The 22570-nt window shown below is 32.3% G+C and overlaps 2 protein-coding genes across 25 annotated transcripts in view; both read left to right on the top strand.

The window, feature by feature from the left end:
* The window catches only part of LOC117928154 (disease resistance protein RUN1-like), a 118150-nt gene that overhangs the window by 52449 nt on the left and 43131 nt on the right, over positions 1 to 22570 (top strand). For 4 of the 24 annotated variants that reach the window (XR_004653529.1, XR_004653532.1, XR_004653528.1 and 1 more), the window contains exons 1-9: positions 3020 to 3745; positions 6066 to 7152; positions 7288 to 7605; positions 7707 to 9695; positions 9861 to 10511; positions 10867 to 11057; positions 11150 to 11192; positions 12991 to 13089; positions 13919 to 14203. Coding sequence is in view for 3 of the 24 variants with exons in the window: in XM_034848043.1 (XP_034703934.1) it covers positions 3225 to 3745; positions 7288 to 7318 (552 nt within the window). In the remaining 21 variants the exon portion in view is untranslated. Of the gene's footprint in view, positions 1 to 3019; positions 3746 to 6051; positions 7153 to 7287; positions 7606 to 7706; positions 9696 to 9860; positions 10512 to 10856; positions 11058 to 11149; positions 11193 to 12990; positions 13090 to 13918; positions 14204 to 14545; positions 14584 to 14684; positions 14787 to 15373; positions 15769 to 15902; positions 16016 to 16108; positions 16256 to 16381; positions 16479 to 17020; positions 17146 to 17257; positions 17345 to 18620; positions 18712 to 18856; positions 18996 to 22542 lie in introns of those variants that run through there. The other 20 variants (XR_004653533.1, XR_004653535.1, XR_004653522.1 and 17 more) reach the window with 19 other exon arrangements.
* LOC117928359 (disease resistance protein RUN1-like) lies at positions 3225 to 3749 on the top strand. Its single transcript, XM_034848254.1, has one exon. The coding sequence runs from the start codon at positions 3225 to 3227 to the stop codon at positions 3747 to 3749; it is 525 nt and encodes a 174-aa protein (XP_034704145.1).

The following is a 22570-nucleotide window of genomic DNA, read 5'->3' as shown; positions in this document are numbered from 1 at the left end:
ATATTATATTTATAAAAAAAATGAAAGTAAGAAAAGAAAATTTTAATAGATTAATTATTTTATTTTTAAATTTTATTTAAAATTTAAAAATATAAAAAGAAAACTTTCATACATATATTTGAAAAAAAAAAATCACATGTTTGGTACATCAAAAAGTTGTGTTGGAATTTAATGTTTTATTTATTTACTTTTATTTTACCTTTATTTTTTAGATTCAAGCAATTTGATAATTAAAATATATTTCGTTACTTGGACATAATATTGACCAAACTTTTGGAATATTTGGGTCTTGTATCCAATTCAATAAATGAGATTGTTTTCAAGAAATTAGCAACATCATGATTATTATATGCCAAAAAGAAAATATCACTCTCATTCAAGCTCTTTTACTTATAATAATTATTATTTTTTTAATATAAAGATTAAATAATTTAAAATTCCTAATTTTTTAAAATTAATTTTGATTATATTTGATTGGTAAACTAAATACGAGAATTTTTTTTTTTCTCTTTTTTAAAGCATATTCCTAGATGATATAGCCTAAAATAGATTTTAAAAAAAAGTAACCAAATAATCATAAATGGTGGGACCGTGGGAGATGAGAGTTATGAGAAGATGGATATTGATGAAGTCTTCCCCATGTGAAAGGTCTGACATGAAATTCTCACCTACCAGGACCAAAGCAAAGGGGTTTTTCTCAATAGTACGGTAATTTAAAAAAGTTATGCTTAAATTATTGTAGTAGAGAAGTTATTACAAATATATGATAGTTTTTGCCACATAGGAGAGAGGAGATAGGAGAGAGGAGAGAGGGTGAACCGATAATTTTTTTTTAAACCAAAATCATCTTTTCAAATTTCAAAAGGCGAAATCGTCTTTTCAAAAGACGATTTTAAAAAAATTTCAAAAGGAACTCGTCTCTTCAAGAGACGAGTTCCATGAAAATATATATATATATATATATATATATATATATATATTTAAAAAAATTCCAAATTATAAAAAAATAAAAATAAAAATAAAAAAAAACAATTCCTCAGGGAACTCGTCTCTTCAAGATACGAGTTCCCATGGAAAAAAAAATTCTCAAATTAAAAAAAAAAAAATTCCTAAAAAAAAAAAACAATTCCTCATCTCTTTTTTAAATCTTTTTGTTTTAAATTTTTTTTTCCATGGGAACTTGAGGAATTTTTTTTTTTAATTTGGGAATTTAAAAAAAAAAAAAAATTCCATGGGAACTCGTCTCTTGAAGAGACGAGTTCCCTTGAGGAAATTTTTTTTTTTATTTGGGAATTTTTAAAAAAAATATATATATTTTTTTCCATGGGAACTCGTCTCTTGAAGAGACGAGTTCCTTGAGGAAATTTTTTAAAAAATATATATATTTTTTTTCCATGGGAACTCGTCTCTTCAAGAGACGAGTTCCCTTGAGGAGTTGTTTTTTTTTTTTTTTTTTTAATAATTTGGGAATTTAAAAAAAATTATTTTATTTTCATGGGAACTCAAGAGACTAGTTCCATTGAGGAATTGTTTTTTTTTTTTTTTTTTTTTTTAATTTGGGAATTTTAAAAAAGAAGAGACGAGTTCACTTAGGGGGTGTTTGGTACGTCGGAATAGGGAATGAAAATAATATTTTGTTTCCTTTCCTATTTCTTAGTGGAATGGAATGAATTTGATGATTCCATTTCTAGCATTTGGATGAACTTAGGAATGCAAGATTGGAATGATTATTTGTTTCCATTCCAATGTTTGATAATAATAGGAATGGAAGTGAAAAAGAAATAAATTTACAATAATATCTTTCATATAATTTAAAATATTTTTTTATTTTTAAAAAATAAAATTTGAGAGGTTTTTTGTTATTAAATAATAAGACTAAAAAATATATATATACTCAATAAATAAAAAATTAACCATAAAAATCGTATAACCCTAATGCACAAATATTCAATTATTATTTTTATTAAAAATTTGAATAATTTGTCATGCTTAAGTAGTTATAAAATTATATTTTTCAAAAAAAAATTATTTATTATAATATTTAAATTCTCAAAGTTAGCAAATGTTTTTCCTATTTTCAAAAGAGGAAATAAAAGAATTTAAATTTATTCTAATTTTCAACAAGTATCATATCCGATAAAATCCATAACCTTAAAAAATTTTAAATATTCGTTTTTTTTTTTTTATCAAAATTTTAAATAATTTGTCATGCAAAAAAAGCTATAGAATTATATTTTACTAAGAAAAAAAAATATAAGAAGTGGATGATGAATGGATAGACCTTTACAAAGAAGATAAACATCGGGTTTGAAAAACAAGATAAGAGGGTAAAATAATAATTTAGGTTATTTTATATTATCAAATAGGTTTAATGAATCAGAATACCACCTACTTTTAATGAATGCAAATCCGACTCATAAGTTGGATTTGATTTCTGCCAGAATAATTTTTTATTTCATTTCCGCCTTCTTAACATTTATCCAAACATAGGAATAAGGGAGAAAAGGAATGAGATGTCTATTCCCACTCCCTATTCCCGTGTACCAAACACCCCTAAGGAATTGTTTTTTTCATGGAAAAGAGACAATATATATATATATATATATATATTATATATATATATTTTCATGGAACTCGTCTCTTCAAGAGACGAGTTCTTGAGGAATTGTTTTTTTTTTTTTTTTTTTTAATTTGGGAATTTTTTTTATATAAAAAATATATTTTTTTTTTCATGGAACTCGTCTATTGAAGAGACGAGTTCCCTTAGAAATTTTTTTCTTGAAGAGACGAGTTCCCTTTTGAAAAGTTTGAAAAGATGATTTTGGTTTAAAAAAAATTTATCCGTTCACTCTCTCTCCTCTCTCCTCTCTCCTATCTCCTATCTCCTCTCCCCTCTCTCCTATCTTCTCTCTCCTATGTGGCAAAAACTACCATATATTTATAATAACTTCTTCTACTACAATAATTTAAGCATAGCTTTTTTAAATTACCGTACTATTCAGAAAAACCCTACAGCATCCATATATCATATCTTTTATCTCAATGCTACCCTTTCTTCCCTAAAATTTCAGGCCACCTTCCTCCTAACTTCTTCCCTATTCACCTCCCCGAACTTTTCTCAAGAAATAGCTTAAATGCTAAGCTACCCCTGCCTCCTAGCCTGAAGAGAAATCACGCTTCGAAATCTCTTTTAGTTGTGACACAAAGAGGGGAAGAAAACAACCATGACTTCCACAAACACCCAGATCATCTCTTATTCTCCTTCTTCTTCTTCTAAATCAACCCATCAATTCACTTATGAAGTCTTGTTGAGTTTCAGAGGAGAAGACACCCGCCATGGTTTCACAGATCATCTTTATGAGGCTTTGATTTCCTGTGGAATTCGCACCTTTAGAGATGATGAAGAACTGGAGAGAGGAGGAGTAATTGCATCTGACCTGCTGAAAGCTATTGAAGAATCAAAGATTTTTGTTATCATTTTTTCGGAAAACTATGCTGCCGCTAGGTGGTGTCTAGATGAACTCGTGAAGATCAGTGAGTGTGGGGCGACCGAGGGGCGACTGATTCTACCAATTTTCTATCATGTGGATCCAGCCCATGTGCGGAAGCAAAGCGGGAGTTATGAAAAGGCATTTGTTGATCACGAGAAGGAAGCAGATGAGGAGAAAAGGGAGAAGATTCAAAAGTGGAGAAGTGCCTTGGCAAAAGTTGGCAATCTTGCTGGATATGATCTACAAAAATATCAGTAACTATAATTTCCTCTTATCTTTCATTGCAACATTTTCTTTTCAATCTGGGTTGACCTTTAAACTACTTATTAAACTTAGGTCAAGTTGTTATAAATTTTATTCTGAATTTTTTTTTATCCAAACTACTTTTCAAAAAAATAACATTGATTTTATATATATATATTTTAACATTTATTTGATTCTTTAAAAATTTAAGGGAAAATCAAGGGAAAAATAAAATAAAAAATAAAAAAATGAAAGAAAATAAAAATAGATTTCAAAACAACAAATAAATTTGATGTGCTTTCAAAAACTCATCTCAATTGTTTTTCCTATTTTATATTAATATTAAATAATAAGAAATTGTTTATGTTTTTAATTAATTTTAATTATGTTAGTTTTTTTTGGAATTTTTTTAGTAAATCAAATACAAGAAATCATAATACTTTCTTGTAACAAAATATAGTATTAGAAAAAGAAAATACTGGGGCGAGGTGAATATAGCTTCTTTGGTTTTTTTTTTTCAATCTAAAAAGATTAAAATGTATTTTATTTTTTGAATTTAATTGATAATTAGATATTAAAACTGCTATTTTTTATTTGGTTTCCAATGAATCTTAAATTTATTTGATGATAATGTTGTTTTTTATTTTGACAATTTTGATATCGTTGTCTTTTTTAATTTTCTTTGAAAACTAATAGGATTTAATTTTTATTGGGAATAAATCACCTCAAGCTAGCAAAATCATCCTTAAGGATTCAGAGTATTTAATATTAGATTGACACTTTTTATAATAATAATCCAACGGCTCATCATTATCATTTCATGTCTTTTCATATTAAAGTTTAACAAAGAGTTCATTGACTACTATCAATAATATTGAAGATTTTTATTAATAAAAGTAAATTATAAAAATAAAAATAAATTAAATTAAAATTAAAAAATAGTTATCGCTAAAAAATTTATTTTGTTAATAATAAATATAAAAAAAAGTAGAATTGAAAAAAAAATACTAAAGTATTAATATGCCCAAACCAACTTTAATAATTAAAAGAATAGATAAATTACCGATGAAAAAAATATATATAAATTTCAGTCTTTTATAACTTTATTAATTTTATAAAGAACAGGTAAATAATTTTAATATATATATATATATATAAATTTAAAATTATTTTATTATATCTTTTTTTTATTACAAATGAAATGAGAAAATATTGTATTATTTTTTCTTTTTTATAATTTTTGAAATTGAAATAACATACATTATATTACATTAATTATTTCTTTGAAAATTATGAAAAGTTCAAATAAAGTTGTTTTAGTCTTTATAAAAAATAATAGTAATTAATCTTTTTCTATAAAACGAAATATATTTTAATCTTTCCAAATAAAAAAGTGAAAAAATAATTATAATTTTTTCAAATATTTTATCTCATTATACCTTATCCCAATTTTTCTCAAGGAATATTTACTTTTGAATTGCTACTCTCTTTCTTCTATTATATCATATATATATATATATGGAGATAAATAATTGAAAAACAAAATCATTAGAACCATCATAACAACTTCCACAAAAAATTTGAAGTGTTATTCCATGCGTGTTAAGCTCATGAAATTCATGCTCACTTTAATTGAAAATTCTATTCAATTCAGCATTTCCTCACACTGATAATGTTTTTTTTTTCCCCTCTTCTTTGTAATCTTAATTTTATTTTGTGATCTTAAAAATTATCTATTACTCGAAAAGAAAGTCACAATTAGTTTCTCCTGTTGATCTCCTTCTTCTGATAAGCATAATACTTTCATATTCCTATTGTGTTAGCATGGAATTAATATATTGGTTTTCTAGCTACCCATTTGTTAGATATCATACTATTTTTTTTCCTTTTTTTTTTCTTTACAAAAAAAAAAATTGTCATAATGAATGAAATTATTAACAAATTTTCATAAAAACCCGAGAAGCCTAACTTTTTACTATGGCTAAGAGAAAAAAAAATGTTAAAAAAAATTATTTCCTTATATTTGAATAACATAGAAAATAGTATAGAAAGAAAATTACGCCCCTTCCTCTTCCTCAAGTGGGGAAAGTTTTGTTTCCCTTTTTGCTTTTTTTTTTCAATTAGCATTATACTTCACAAACTGAAAAAGCACTTAAATTAGTAATTTGGGTGATTTTTTTCCTTTTTTTTAGTGGGGGGTAGGGGTTCACATTTGATTAGCCACTAGTTCAATCATAGTGGAAAATCTAAGTATTGCTAATTTACTTCACATTCTTATTTTTATTTTTTACAACTTATTTTAACTTAGCATATATACTTTGTAATTGACAGATATGAGACAAGACTTATCAAGGAAATTATTGATGTCATCCTCAAAGAATTGAACTCCAAGCTCTTACTACATGTTAGCAAGAACATAGTTGGAATGAATTCTCATTTGGAAGAACTGAAATCATTGATAAAAATTGAGTCAAATGATGTTCGCATGATTGGGATTTATGGGCTTGGTGGAATTGGTAAGACCACAATTGCCAAAGTTGTATATAATAATATCTCACATCAATTTGAGAGTAGAATCTTTCTTGAAAATGTTAGAGAAAGATCCAAAGACTACTCAAGTCTACTTAAATTACAACAAGAACTTCTTAATGGGGTCATGAAGGGAAAAAATAAAAAAATAAGTAATGTTCATGAAGGGATTAATGTGATAAGAAACAGGTTTCACTCTAAAAAGGTTCTTCTTATTCTTGATGATGTAGACGAGTTGAAGCAATTAGAATTCTTAGCTGGAGGGCATAGTTGGTTTGGTCCTGGAAGTAGAATCATCATAACCTCTAGAGATCAACATTGTCTATGTGTGCATGGAGTCGATGCACCATATAAAGTTGAGGCACTAAGTTACAAGGAATCTATTCAACTTTTCTGTCAACATGCCTTTAAACAAAACATTCCTAAAAGTGACTATGTAGACCTCTCAAATCATGTAGTAAATTATGTGAAAGGCTTACCATTAGCTCTTGAAGTTTTGGGTTCTTTTCTTTTTGGTAAAAGTGTGTCTGAGTGGGAAAGTGCATCACAAAAACTAAAGAAAAAGCCCAACATGCAAGTCCAAAATGTACTTAAGATAACCTTTGATGGATTGGACAAGACAGAGCAAGAAACATTCCTTGACATTGCGTGCTTCTTCAAGGGATGGAATGAAAATGATGTAACAAGACTAGTAGAGGATGCAAAGATTGCAATAAGAGTTCTTAGTGACAGGTGCCTCATAACTCTTTTTGGTAATACCATAAGGATGCATGATTTGGTAGAAGAAATGGGTAGAGAAATTGTTCGACATGAACATCCTAAAGAGCCTGGGGAATGGAGCAGATTGTGGGACCCCAAGGATATTTCCCTTGTATTGAGAAAAAAAATGGTATGGATCAAATGCATTAACTTACTTGATATATAGTGTCATTATTTTTGTTTAAGAAATTATATATCTTTATAGTTTTTCTAAGGTTTTATATGTTTCATTCTTTATTTATTTTCATGTACTTTTAATTTTTAGGGAACGAAAGCAGTTGAAGCGATATTTCTAGACATGTGTACATCAAGAGAGATCTCATTTACTACTAAAGCTTTCAAAAGGATGGGGAGACTTAGATTATTCAAAATTTATTGGAGTTGTGGTTTTCTTAATTATATGGGAAAACAGTGTCAAAAGCTCCTCCTTCCTGAAGACTTTGAATTTCCTTCACATTATTTAAGATATCTTCATTGGGAAGGATACTCTTTGAAATCCTTGCCTTCAAATTTTGATGGAGAGAACCTCATTGAACTCAACTTGCAGCATAGCAATATAGAACACCTTTGGCAAGGGAAAAAGGTAGTATTAAACTCAGTTATATTGTGTCTTCCCTTAGATTAATTTTGAAGTTCATGAGAATTTATTTGCTAAAATGAAATAATTAATTTCTTTTGTTGCAGTATCTAGAAGAGTTGAAGATCTTGAATTTATCAGAATCTCAGCAGCTCAATGAAATCCCACACTTCTCAAATATGCCAAATTTGGAGCGACTAGATGTTGAAGGTTGTAGAAGTTTGGATAATGTTGACTCATCTATTGGTTTCTTGAAGAACCTTACTTTGTTGAATTTGAGATGGTGCCCAAAGATTAGGAGCTTGCCAAGTACAATTCAAAACTTGGTCTCTCTTAAAAGTCTTTATTTAGATGTAACTGCTATTGAAGAATTACCATCCTCAATATATCATCTCACCTCACTTCAGTTGCTATCTATTGATGTATGCAAAAACTTGAGGAGTCTTCCGAGCAGCATTTGTAAGTTGAAATACCTTGAAGAACTTAATCTCGTTGGTTGTTCAAACTTGGAGACTTTTCCGGAAATCATGGAGGTTATGGAATGCTTAAATTCACTTGATTTAAGTGAAACGTGTATAAAAGAGCTTCCATCATCAATTGAGTTTCTAAAACATCTCATTGTTTTGATTTTAAGGAAGTGTGAAAACTTGAGGAGTCTTCCGAGCAGCATTTGTAGGTTGAAATACCTTGAAGAACTTAATCTCTCTAATTGTTCAAACTTTGAGACTTTTCCGGAAATCATGGAGGTTATGGAATGCTTAAAGACACTTGATTTAAGTGGAACGTGTATAAAAGAGCTTCCATCATCAATTGAGTTTCTAAAACATCTCACTTATTTGCAGTTAGTGAAGTGTGAAAACTTGAGGAGTCTTCCGAGCAGCATTTGTAGGTTGAAATACCTTCAAGAACTTAATCTCTCTAATTGTTCAAACTTTGAGACTTTTCCGGAAATCATGGAGGTTATGGAATGCTTAAAGGCACTTGATTTAAGTGGAACGTGTATAAAAGAGCTTCCATCATCAATTGAGTTTCTAAAACATCTCACTTATTTGCAGTTAGTGAAGTGTGAAAACTTGAGGAGTCTTCCGAGCAGCATTTGTAGGTTGAAATACCTTGAAATACTTTATCTCTTTGATTGTTCAAACTTTGAGACTTTTCCGGAAATCATGGAGGTTATGGAATGCTTAAAGTCGCTTAATTTAAGTGGAACGTGTATAAAAGAGCTTCCATCATCAATTGAGTTTCTAAAACATCTCACTTATTTGCAGTTAGTGAAGTGTGAAAACTTGAGGAGTCTTCCGAGCAGCATTTGTAGGTTGAAATACCTTGAACAACTTCATCTCTCTGGTTGTTCAAACTTGGAGACTTTTCCGGAAATCATGGAGGATATGGAATGCTTAAAGTCGCTTAATTTAAGTGGAACGTGTATAAAAGAGCTTCCATCATCAATTGAGTTTCTAAAACATCTCACTTATTTGCAGTTAGTGAAGTGTGAAAACTTGAGGAGTCTTCCGAGCAGCATTTGTAGGTTGAAATACCTTGCACAACTTCATCTCTCTGGTTGTTCAAACTTGGAGACTTTTCCGGAAATCATGGAGGATATGGAATGCTTAAAGTCGCTTAATTTAAGTGGAACGTGTATAAAAGAGCTTCCATCATCAATTGAGTTTCTAAAACATCTTGTTGATTTGCATTTGATCCATTGCAAAAACTTGAGGAGTCTTCCAAGCAGCATTGGTAGGTTGAAATCGCTTCAACAACTCTGTCTCACTGGCTGTCCAAACCTAGTCACAGAGGACATGGAAAATTTAATAAATCTTGGTTTATTAGCAACCCCAAGGGATTTATGGTGCCTATCCTCGCTGGTAGAATTAGATCTAAGTCAAAACAATATGCATCACATACCTACTGGTATTACTCAACTATGTAATCTAAGACGCCTTAATATCAGTCATTGCAAGATGCTTGAAGAAATTCCAGAGCTTCCATCAAGTCTAAGAGAAATAAATGCACATGATTGCCCAATCTTTGGAACTCTATCAAATCCATCAACTCTTCTCTGGTCTTTTCTCCTCAAATGGTTCGAGAAAATTGAGGTACAATTTTTGTTTAAACTTTTTTTTTTCTCTCTTTTAATTACAAGTACTTGTGAATTAATTGATATTTATTTTAATTTCCTATTTTCTCTGCAATTAATAGCTCTAATTTACTTTGTTTGTTAAGCTGACCCACCTCTGGAAATGTTACTTTTAACTGTGCAGCCTCCTTTGAAATGGAGAAGTATTAATCTAGGAGGTAATGGAATTCCAGGGTGGGTACTGCATCAGAAAATGAGAAGCCAAATAAGAATAGAGCTTCCTATGAATTGGTACGAAGATGACCACTTCCATGGATTTGGATTTTTCTGTCTTCATCATCAATCAAAAGAATTTCTTTTATCTTTGAAATTTGATGAAGGAGAATATGCTCGCGATGTAGTAGAAAATTTCTGTAGCGAATGCCACGAGATTAATGATAGTGAATCAGATCAAGTGTTGCTAGTGTACTATCCTAAGATTTCTTTTAGGGACAAGTTCCACTCCAATCAATATAGGCACCTTCAGGCTTCATTTGGTCCATATTATCAAGAATCAAAAATGAAAAGTTGTGGGGTTCATCTTATATACTCTTAAGACGATCAACAAAACCATATCTCGTCGGTAGATTTTCTTGGCACCCAAGATGATGAAGACAACCATATATGCCTATGTTGTTGAATATTCTTGAGAATTTTGGTGACAACATATCAACAACAAAAGCTATGAAGAGAAGCCGTGATGACATAGAACATAACCAAGCGGAGGAACCACACCATAAAAGATCGAGAGAACCCAATACCGATCTCAAGCTTTAAACTCAAACACCAACCACAGGTACATCAACAAAACAGTCATCTTCCTTTTTCTTCTTCTAGAGCACATCATTGTCATATATGTGGCCTGTGTAGCACTATATATTTTAATATTTTTAATATATATATTTATTTTCTGAAGAAAAAGATTGCAAGGAGAAAATGAAATATGGAAAACTTTATTTGTTACATAGCGCAAATAAATTATGGGTGCATATTAAAAACAACACTTTAGATTTTATTTTTTAGAAATAAAAAAAAATGAAATTTCGAATAAACAAACCAACCTAAAAATAAAAATATATTTTATGATAATTTTTTTTAATTGTTATAAATCATTTAATAATTTTTTATACCTATGTTGCCGCGGGACATAGGTAGCTGCTGCCATATATGCACCAGTGGCGGGTCTTCACCGCTACAATAACATCACTATATATAGACCAGTGCCTCCCGCTCACCCTTGTTTCTACTCACCCCCACTGCAAAAACCATTCACGGTGCTGATGCCATTCCCATTCCCTTCCTTTAACAATGAGCAGTACTCAGACAAAAAGAGATTTTGCAGGTAAACATGCCTTTCCCTTTCTCTTCTTCTAACAATGAGCAGTACAACCTTCTTTTCACTGACTGCAAAAATTTTTTGGTTTTATTTCTCAGTGGTTAATAATGGAGATTATTGGAGTGTGGATGAAGAGTCTTGGTATTTTTTTGATTCACTCATTATTCTTTCAACCAAATGACTTTTAGTTTTCTGATTCACCAAAACATGTCATTTTATTTTACTTTATTTTTCTGATTCACCATATGGTTTCAATTTTTAGGGTTTTTTTTCTTTTTGCTAGGGTATTCTTCTCCATCTTTTGGTTTTATTTCTCCACATTCTATGATTATGTTGGGATCCCATATCTTTTTTGGTTTGATTTCCTTTGGGTTTTCTTTTGATGGATTTCTCATCATTCCTTCTTTCTAAGACAAGACAAATATAATTCGTACCTGGTAAGATAATGTTTATTAGATCTTCAGAATGAGAAATTTTTTATGGAGAGAAATTAAATGATGCCATGCATCATCACTTGTCCCTAGTAGAACTACAGGTGATTTGTATGTTGTTTGGGTAATTGGTGAAGTTTCAGATTGCCTTGGGCTACTTGAGTTGCATGCCAGTTGGGGGAAATTTTTGATGGAGAGATTTTTTATTGCAGTATGCTTCCTTGAGACCAAAACTATGGGGAGATTTCAGTATTTGGGGTTAGATGCGGGGTGATTTATTTGAGTCTATGTCCATGAATAAAAAATTGTATAGAATTTAAAACAATTAAATTAGAAGAAAATAAAGTAGTTTAAAAAAAAAATATCTAATATCATTTACAAAAAAGAATAAAATGTTCTTTTATTCACTCTAATCCAATAATCAACATCAACTAGCTTTAGTTGGTGTAAGGTTCCAGTATAAATCAGTGAACAAAAAGAGTATTTTTGATGTCTAGTAATAGCATATCTCTATCATGTTACAAGATCTGCAGTGGTGAGATCTTTTATTAATGTCCACTCCCTAATCACATCACCTAAAATGGTAAGGATATTTTTCTGGAAGAACATGGACATTTGGGTGTGAAAAAAAAAAAAATGTTGTAATCACTTAGTGACATCAGGCTTTGCTCCATGCCTCAATATGAAGTGGCTTAATTTGGTGAGTGGTGATTGGATATCATTGGTAGGAAAGGTCAGTGGTAATTCAAAGCCCAATTCTGATCAGTTTACTCTCTATTGTTCACAATTTTCCCCCATTTCATAGGTTAGACTTGAGCCACTCTCACCCAAAAGGGAAAACAGGGGGCTCTTCCTGATGGTAAGACCATTGGGCGAAGTGGGTTTGAATATTATACATCGTAATCTTTAGGTACAAAACCAAATGGTGGGTAAATACTAAATAGACACTAAAAAGGGTAATTGAAATTTTCTTTGGTGTTCAAAAATTGTGTTTCATTTACTAATGGTCACACAGGCCAAAATTGTGGGGAGATTTTGGAGAAAAACACCAGTGATATTAGTATATGTTTCTCCCTTCCAATAACCAGCTAGCACACGTTTCTCTGGGTGATTTTTCTTAGCCCTCTTCCTTCCTGAAATTTTCATAACTTTTTTAGGGACTGTTTGTTGTCCATTTCTCCCATCATGAATGTAAAATTGGCTTTCTCCTATCTTGAAACACTAGTGATATTTGGCTTTCTTCATTCCATTTTTCTGTTCTCATCCAACCTATTCTCAAGAGATTTTCCCAACATTTTTCAATCTTAGAATATAAAATTATATGAAATACGTTTATATTGTAATGTCGATGCTAGTGTGTATGCTACACTTTGGCCTTGAAAAGGGGGCAAAAGAAAAAGTTTGGCAAATTTTATAAGGTTGATGCATCTCAGTTTCATATTCCAAGCCTTTTAGTTTTCAGACTACGGATGCTTTCATCACTAATCATGTTTCAGTTTGTTCAACAGCTTGAGATCCCTTCTGGACATATATACAGAAGATCTTTCACCTGGACATATATACAAAGGACTACTAGTTCTTATTAGTCTCAAGTCATTGATTGATCTGTAAGTCTTTCAATCTTTAACTTCTCATAGTTCTACATTTTGGACACCAGATAGAAGTGAAGTTATTCCACTTTGATTCTTCTGCAGTAGCATTTGAAAATATGTCATGTTATGTAATTGCTTTTGTTGTTCACAATATATATAAAGATGAGATTAGTGCTTCTAAAAGCTATTCACTACAAGGCTCTGTTCTGCAATGAGTATGACTAGTCTACATGATGATCTAACATCATGTATTAAAATAGGTTTTGATGACCAGTTTTTAACATTTGCCAGTTTGGATCTATTTTGACAAGTTATAAAACTTGTCTACATGACATCTCTTATAAAATAGGTTCAACAAGATATGATTATTAAAATAGTATTACCAAAATAGAGACAAAATTTAAGGATGTTTTTAATGTTTACTTATTTTTATGTTTATGAAGTTTATTTGTAAAAACGTTTGTAATTAGATTTTAAATTGATAGGGATTAATAAAAAATTTGCTTGTCCTGTTATTGTTGGAAATTTTGGAAGATTTTGGATCAAATCTGGTCAGATCTTGCTTTATGGGGTGTGGATTTTAGTAGGTCATGTTTGTATACAAAGCTCCTCTTCTTTGCATCTTGTAGAATAGAACAGAGTCCTAGTTTCTATAATGAAAAGACATGTCCTTTCTTTATTTTTTTTGTAGATAAATACATTGTGGCAGCAACGTAAGTTAGTATACTTTGTTCTTCTGGCTGGGTAGTTCTCCTTTAAGTTTCAAAAAGATAATCAAATTTTTGTTTAGTTCTTTGTTTTGATTTGTCTGTCGTCAGTCTATTTATGCATCCTCCTTGTGCAGATTTTTTTGGAGGTACAACTTGATGGATATTGGCCTGCAGAATTTGGCATGGATTCAACTGGAAATGAATTGGCTTTGGTATCAATGGAACATCCAAGGTCCTCTGTATCAATTACAGGAGGCCCAACCCTGTTAAATGGTCATTCAACAGTTCATAAATTTTTGTGTTGTGACACAGTGGCTTATTAATCACCCCAAGTTTCAGAAAAATCCACTTTACATCAGTGGTGACTCGTAGTCAGGCATAATCATCCCCATGGTGGTTCAGGAAATATATATCCAATGGTATGTTTATCATGACTTCTCTATATGGCTGAGAAAAGAAGAATATTTTCATTAGTTATATAAAAACACTATTTAACCTAAGATTTTGCATTTCTTAAGTTCAGTTTTCTTTTTGTTTTGAACACCCAGACAGAGTTTTAAGATTGACTAATCAATTCAACTCTTGGAGGAACTAATAATACATGTAAATGGAGATGAAAAGAAAGTCATGATGGTTCAGGATTAGGCTCCATCTGAGCCCATGCTTTCATTTTTCCTTTAGGATTCCAAAAAGACTATATATATATGTCTAATAACGTGCCTAATCGTCCAATTGAAATTTCATTTCTCCTTATTTTTTAGTAAATGATACAGGGAAAGAGCCAAAAATGAATATTTAAGTATGTAATCTAATTATATGATTCCAGTGACTTGCACCTTATGGTTTTAACTTTTGTACATTACATTTGAATCCATTTGATCTTCTTTTAATTGGACTCAGGGATACACCATTGGAAACCCAATAACAGATCACTTTAGTGACTTCAATTCAAGAATTGCATACACTCATCAAGTAGGAATTCTATCAGATGAGCTCTATGAGGTGATTATTCCCCCCACCCACTCGGGTTTAATACTTAATCGGATATGATTCCAAAATTTGCATTGATTTGTTATGCATTTCTAGGCAACCAAAGCAGTATCCTCCTGTGAATACTACTAAACTATACAAGGATGGTTCAGGGGTTGCCACCTAAAAAGTATTCAGAGAATGTCATTCAGATTTTAGACTCATATGCTTGTACCATTCTACATATTGAGTTGAATTTTTGGTTTTGACTGAATTGAAAAATGGAGTTTTTTTTTTTTTTTTTACTTGTTTTGCAAAAATTGCAAGAAATAATCCTAAAAACACAAATATGCAAAGATTCAGGTGGTTGAAGATACCCCAAGTGGCAATTGACTGAATAAGATAAAATAAAGACCAATTCAATTATGTGTTTATAGAATGTTTTAAGAGGCAATTGGGTTTTATGTTTTCTTTGAATCTAAATGGCATCATGTTTCTTTATTTTGACTAGTCTTTTCCTTTCCTTACTTTTACCAGATACCAAATGGAGTTTGAGCATGTAGTCTTACTCAACTTGTGCTACTAATTAGAGTATTTGTTGGTGATATTTTCTTTTTCAGGCCAATATCTAAAAGCTAAGGTTGATGGAGGTTTTGGCAGGGACGTGCTGGAGTTTTTGCTGAAAGGAGATGTGGTTGCTTATAGAACCATGGCTACCAGAGTTTCTTGAAATAGCCTGAAGATTAACTGATTGATAGAGTTGTCGACTTGTGATGCAGCTGCAGCAGTGTCATTTATACAATTTTTCCCTAAAATGAAGGCGCAATATGATTATGGTTTGTTGATGTTTATATTGACATTCAGTTTGGTATCTGTAATGGGCTATCCTCAACCATCCTCATTGGTAGTGCCACAGCTGTGTTTGTATCCATAGGCATCTACCCAATGTGGGCTGGTGACGATCTTTACAATCTGGTTGCTGGCAATGTTGAAAAGCTTGGGAACTTCTTAGAAGGTATGCCTAAAATAGAAAGGTGGCATTACACCCCAAATGAATGTGTAGATTGCTCAAGATAAACCCAAAGAGAACCATACCTTTTACATTTTTTTAATCTAATTTTGATAACTTACAAGTAAGTGAGTTTGCAGGATTTTCAGGGAAATATTTTAGAGTCTCAGGAGATGGAGAATCCAAGGATAGCAAAACAATTCTTCAAGGATACAAAAGTATTTTGACTTCAAAAATCACTGAAGATTCCTTGGTGAGTTGACAGATTGGTCTATTTCACTGTCAAAATTATCTAAATTCATAGACTACATCAAGTTACAACTTGTTTAAATTTCTCAATTTGCAGACGAATTTTGCAAAATGGGAGCCTGGTCATGGTCGTTTCAGGTTTCGTCGTCCTTAGAAACAATACCAAAAGATTGGATCCCTAGCTGGCCAATGCGCCTATCGTATTGAAGCTCTTAGCAGTAGCTACCCTCACTCTCATATCCCGGTAGTAAACTCAACTCACAAACTAAAATTCATTGCCTTCAGATTACTTGATTTAACTTGGCTAACAAAAAACCATAGCATAAGCTGTTTTCTCAACAAACTTCATTCTGCTATGATATTCTCATAGGCCCCCACAGAGATCCAAAACAAAATTCAAGAGGCTTGCACAAAGATGAGTACGAAATCCAGAAAAGCTTTGAAGGAATTAGCATCTGCAATCAAAAGTATGAATAAACCATGCTCTATTGATCCCCATATTTTAAACTCAAAAACTACTGTTGAAACCCTCAAATCGTTGCTCGAAACTCATTCTTGTGAAGACGTTGACCTTCTTGAGCTAATGTCAACTGCTGTAGTAGGTTTATGTTTGATGGCATTATCCATCAAAGTTAATTTGAAAATGTTTATGTTTGATTTTGTTTGGAATGCAACAAATTCCTTTATATTTTGAATGCTAAGTGAGTATTATTATCGTGCAAGGAGTTCATAGAATTTTAATTTTTTTTTTAAAACATTCTTCTTTGTTATTTGATAATCCAAAAAAAAAAAAAAAATCAAATGAAAACCTATATGTAGAATAAGGACACATTTATATTCCAATATACAAGGGTGATTTATATTTCTTTCTTCATTGAGCAAAACAGTGTAATGAAAATTTGGATTGGCTAATCGTGTTAATTTTAGCGAACTGATAATTATGTGGTCCAAATTTCAGTTTTATCTTTCTCATTCATATTCATACCGACTCTCTCATTTCTCTCTCTAGAATTTTCCTTCAAGTCCTGGATTTGAAGAAGAATTTGAGCCACATGTTTCTTGTTTTCTTCAAAATTTCTCAAGGAAATTGAGAAGTGTGGAAGACGGAAAAGTATTTGCAATCTCAAATTAATGGTACATTTCTCTTTGTTTAGCTTTTATCTCTCTAAAATAATTCATTTGGTGAGCGATTCAAATATTTTTGTGAATTTTTTTATTTTTATTTATTTTTGTTTGAATGGCATAGGTGTTGAGGATGAAGCAGTGAAAGTCTCAGTCAAAGAACAGATGCACATTACTGCAATTCACACACTTAAACATGATTTCATATCAGGTTCTCTATCTTTATCTGTAGATTAAGGCTGTAAATTTGATTTGCAAAATAGTGATGGTAGACTTTTGAATTATTTGGCCATCTTTATCAATTTTATGTATTATGCAATTTTGATTTTGGAAAATAGTAAGCTTTTTTTCTTTCCTTTTTTTTTTCTTCTTGAATTGGAAAGAATTGTTAGAATATATTGTTCTTGACTTACTGATAGACAAAACATACTTTAATGGCCTATTAGTGATGCACATCCTCAATATCAACATAGAGTTTGGCAACATTGTAAAGGAAATATCAATGTGAGAGTACAAGTGTCTATATATAATGTCACACAGTGTCTTGATAGTAGAATTAGATTGTAAATAAAGGGTATCATGTGGATAATGTTAGTTTGATAGAAAAAAATGTGTTAAGTTGATAAAATTGCTAACTTAGATGTGTTAGCATATAGATTGAAGCAAATTCAATAAAAAAGACTTGATTTATCTGCTAAACTCATTGAGAATGGATGATTCAAATGCAAATAAAATGATGGAAGTGGACCGGTATTATATTTAATACAATATCATTTACTATAATGAGGTTGCATAGACTATAGATGGAACCTCACAAGAATAAGAGGTTTGATTACCATCTTTGCTTAAAAAATTTTGATTTTTCTATGTTCATTATTTATAATGTTAAAATAGGGGTCTCCTTGCTAGTTTAAGTAGATGCTAGTGATAGTGCCTTGGTGTCTTCTTATTCGACTTTCTTTCTTTTTAATGAAAAATGAGAATTGATCATTTGTGTAATGGACTCTATAACTAGCCAAGATGTTAAAAGCCAAGAGAAGTAAAATATTGTTTATTGAACATTTCCTTATTATATTTCACTTGTGTGGATTCTCTTGCACATATTGTCTTATGTTGTCTTTAAATGATTAAGTTAAAAGAGTGCGGTTGAAGAGTAATATTTCACCCTTTATAAAAGACTAACCAACATAATATTTTAAAAGTGATAAGCCAATTGGATCTCTCATTATTTTAATGTCAAATTCAATTCAAAATTTCCTGTGGATCTTTTTCTTCCGCTGAAATTAAAAGGTTAATACAAAATGACTTTGAATATTATATTGTTTAGACTGTTCCAATGTTTAGATTTTGGTTAACTACAATTTTAGAATTTGAATTTTAGTGCTTTGAAGATTGATAGGTATACTAACCCATTTAGTATATTCTTTTATAGAACCATTATTAATTTATACTTTCCTTGTAATTTGAACTGGGTTTTGTATCTGTAGGGAACTGCACAACTAGCTCTTGAAGATTGATAAGCATTGTGCTTTGTAATGATTGAAAAATCATTACCATGAATCAATGAAAATTGAAATAGTAAGCTATATCAAGTTTAAATTCATTGATTTCTCCAATTTTAATGTGTTCATATTAAAAATGACAATGGTGCACACTTAATGTTAATTTGTATTTCCCTATGGATCAATATGTCCCATTGATCAATGTTTGAATGTTCTTGTAGTGCTAAACACAAGGTAGAATTGGAGCTTTGTGCATAAAAAAAAATGTCAAACAGTTCCATGATCTTAACCTTCTTCAAAGGCTGGGAAAAAAAGCAAGCTTTGGAATGCATTTTGTGAGCATATGAAGACATTGAACAGGTGAATTTTTTCATGATGGTGAACACTATGATAGATGCTCAACAAACAACTTGAGAGACAATTTGAGTAACCTGCATAGTGTTTTTGTGAAAACCATGTTAGGTTTGATTGTGCCATTATCTAATGTTATACATATGTTGATTGAAGTAGTATATACAAGAGAGTTACCTTTCTATCATTATTTGGTTCTTAACTCTGATAACTGAGTCTAAAATATATTAGATGTGGTAAATTTTGTGATTCATCACTATGAAAAGTATCATATATGAGAAGCATTGATCTAACATTACAAACTTTAAAAGTAGTACCTAGAACCACACACATTTTTTTTTTTTTTGATAAGTAAAGGATATGCATTAAAAAAGGTAGAACGCCACAAAGTATACAGGGAGTATACAAGGCGGCAAGGGCCTCAAAAAATAAAGACAAAAAGAATCACCTCCCTTTAGGTGGATGCTATCCACTCCAGGAAGCCTATAAGGGAGAACGCCTCCTTACCTACATACAATTTGGCCCAACTCCACAAATTACAGACAAAAACTTTAACTTCTGAATATTCAACACACCCCTCCTAAAAGCTAATCTATTCCTCTCCTTCCACACCGTCCAAAAAATACACAACGGAATGGCGTCCCAAATCTTTTTCCTTTTCTTCCCCACAAACGAGCCCCTCCAGCTAGCTAAGACCTCCTTTACAGTTTCTGGAAATACCCATTTCACATCAACTAAACCAAAAACAATATCCCACAAAGCTCTAACCACTGTACAATGTATAAGGATGTGATTTACATTTTCTTCTTCACATCCACACAAGAAGCAACAATTTGGAAGTTGCACCCCTCTTCTTTGAAGTCTATCCAAAGTAAGCACCTTCCCCCACATCGCCTCCCACGCGAAAAATGCAACTTTTGTTGGCACCTTAGCCACCCAAATGCTTCTTGAAGGAAAACCTGTGTCATTAGACTTGGTCAACAAGCTATAAGCTTCCTTGACCCTGAACTGACCGCTTCTTCCTTGCCTCCACAGGACTGAGTCTTCCTCCAAAGAGGGCTTATGACCCCTCAGCATATGGAGAAATTCCCCAACCGTATCCAACTCCCAATCATTGAAATCCCTTAAAAAATTTAGGTTCCAATTTCCTTGACCCGAACTTTGATCCCACATTTCCTCAACCGTTGAGCTCCTTTGAATAGCCATGCCAAAGAGATGAGGAAAACAGTGGGACAACGTTGAATCAGAACACCACACATCTGTCCAAAATCTGATCGTGTTGCCCTTCCCTACTTGGAACATCATGTTATCCCAACACCACTCTGATTCTTTCCAAATCTCCTTCCAAACCCCTACTCCAACCATCCCATTAGCCTTCTTTGGCCTCCAACCAAGACCCTCCTGCCCATACTTCACCTTGATCACTTGTTTCCAAAGGTTATCTTTGTCACAAGCATACCTCCATATCCACTTGCCAAGTAAAGCTCTGTTCAACATGGCTAGCTTCCTAAGGCCTAGCCCACCTTTATCCTTGTCTGTACAAACCACCTCCCATTTAACAAGATGAATTTTCCCCTCCATATTTCCCCCTCCCCACAGAATGTCCCTTTGCACTTTCTCAAGCCTTCTAGCAACGACCTTGGGCACTCTGAAAATAGACATTTGATAGATTGGCATGCTAGCCAAAGTACTTTTTATTAAAGTGACTCTTCCCCCTTTAGAGATATATTGCCGTTTCCAAAGCGCGAGTCTCCTCCTTACTCTCTCTTCCACCCCATCCCACACATAAGGCGCTCTATTGGGAGCCCCTAAAGGAAGACCCAAGTATTGAGATGGTAAGGACCCCACCCTGCAGCCTAGCTCAACAGCCAACTCCTCCATCTCCACTACCTCTCCAACTGGAATGATTTCACTCTTGGCTAAGTTAATCCTTAGGCCTGAAGCCGCTTCAAACCAAAGTAAAATCCAACTTAAGTGAGTTGGATGATCCTTACCAGCCTCACAGAATATAATTGTGTCGTCAGCAAAAAACAAATGAGAGATGTTCAAAGGGGGTCTACTGCCACCCCTTGTGTTACACCCTAATAAAAATCCCCCCTCCACAGCTCTCCTAATAAGGACATCTAGCACTTCCATTCCCATAACAAAGAGGTAAGGAGGCAGGGGATCTCCTTGTCTAAGGCCTTTAGTGCTAGGGAAGAAACCTGCAGGCACCCCATTAACCAACACTGAAAATTTAGCTGAGGATAGGCAGCTCCACATCCACCCCACCCACTTAGACCCAAAACCCATCTTTTGCAAAACCTTTAGCAAAAACTTCCAATTGATGCTGTCATAAGCTTTTTCTATACCCAATTTGCAAATAAGGCCCTTTTCTTTTCGTTTCTACCACGAGTCTATCACTTCATTTGCAATTAAGGAAGCGTCAAGAATTTGTCTTCCCCTCACAAAGGCATTCTGAGAAGTAGAAACCACCTTTCCAACTACTTTCTTCAGTCTGTTAGCTAGCACTTTAGCCAATAACTTGTAAAACCCCCCCAGGAGACTAATAGGTCTAAAATCTCCAAGGTCCTCAGCCCTGCTTTTCTTGGGAATCAAAACCAAGAAAGTATTGTTGAGGCTCTTGAGGAAAGAGCTATGCTCGTAAAAATCCTTTGGGTGTGAAAAAAAAAAAAATATATGTTGTAATCACTTAGTGTCATTAGGCTTTGCACCATGCCTCAATATGAAGTGGCTTAATATGGTGAGTAGTGATTGGATATCAGTGGTAAGAAAGGTTAGTGGTAATTCAAAGCCCAATTCTGATCAGTTTACTCTACTGTTCATAATTTCCCCCCATTTCATAGGTCAAACTTGAGCCACTCCCACCCAAAAGGGAAAACAGGGGGCTATTTCCTAATGATAAGACCATTGGTGCAAAGTGGGTTTGAATGGAGGATATTATACATGGTAAACTTTAGGTACAGAACCAAATAGGTGGGTAGATTGACACTAAAAAGGGTAATTAAAATTTTCTTTGGTGTTCAAAAATTGTGTTTCATTTACTAATGGTCACACAGGCCAAAATTGTGGGGAGATTTTGGAGAAAAACACTAGTGATATTAGTATATGTTTCTCTCTTCCAATAACCAAGCACATGTTTCTCTAGGTGATTTTTCTTAGCTCTCTTCCTTCCTGAAATTTTCATAAATTTTTTAGAGACTGTTTGTTGTCCATTTCTCCCATCATGAATGTAAAATTGGGTTTCTCCCATCCTGAAATACTAGTGATATTTGGCTTTCTCCATTCCATTTTTCTGTTCTCATCCAACCTATTCTCAAGAGATTTTCCCAACATTTTTCAATCATAGAATATAAAATTATATGAAATAAGTTTATATTGTAATGTGGATGCTAGTGTGTATGCTGCACTTTGGCCTTGAAAAGGAGGGAAAAAAAAAAAAAGAAGTTTGGCAGATATTATAAGGTTGATGCATCTCAGTTTCATATTCCAAGCCTTATTGTTTTCAGACTATGGATGCTTTCATCACTAATCATGTTTCAGTTTTCTTCAACAGCTTGAGATCCCTTCTGGACATATATACA

This window comes from Vitis riparia, chromosome 13 (genome assembly GCF_004353265.1).
Source record: "Vitis riparia cultivar Riparia Gloire de Montpellier isolate 1030 chromosome 13, EGFV_Vit.rip_1.0, whole genome shotgun sequence".
Lineage (NCBI taxonomy): Eukaryota > Viridiplantae > Streptophyta > Magnoliopsida > Vitales > Vitaceae > Vitis > Vitis riparia.
This window is presented reverse-complemented; position numbering and strand designations above follow the sequence as displayed.

What these genes read in the sequence shown, in the direction of transcription:
- LOC117928359 (XM_034848254.1), top strand. Translation starts at nt 3,225, where the DNA reads ATGACTTCCACAAACACCCAGATCATCTCTTATTCTCCTTCTTCTTCT.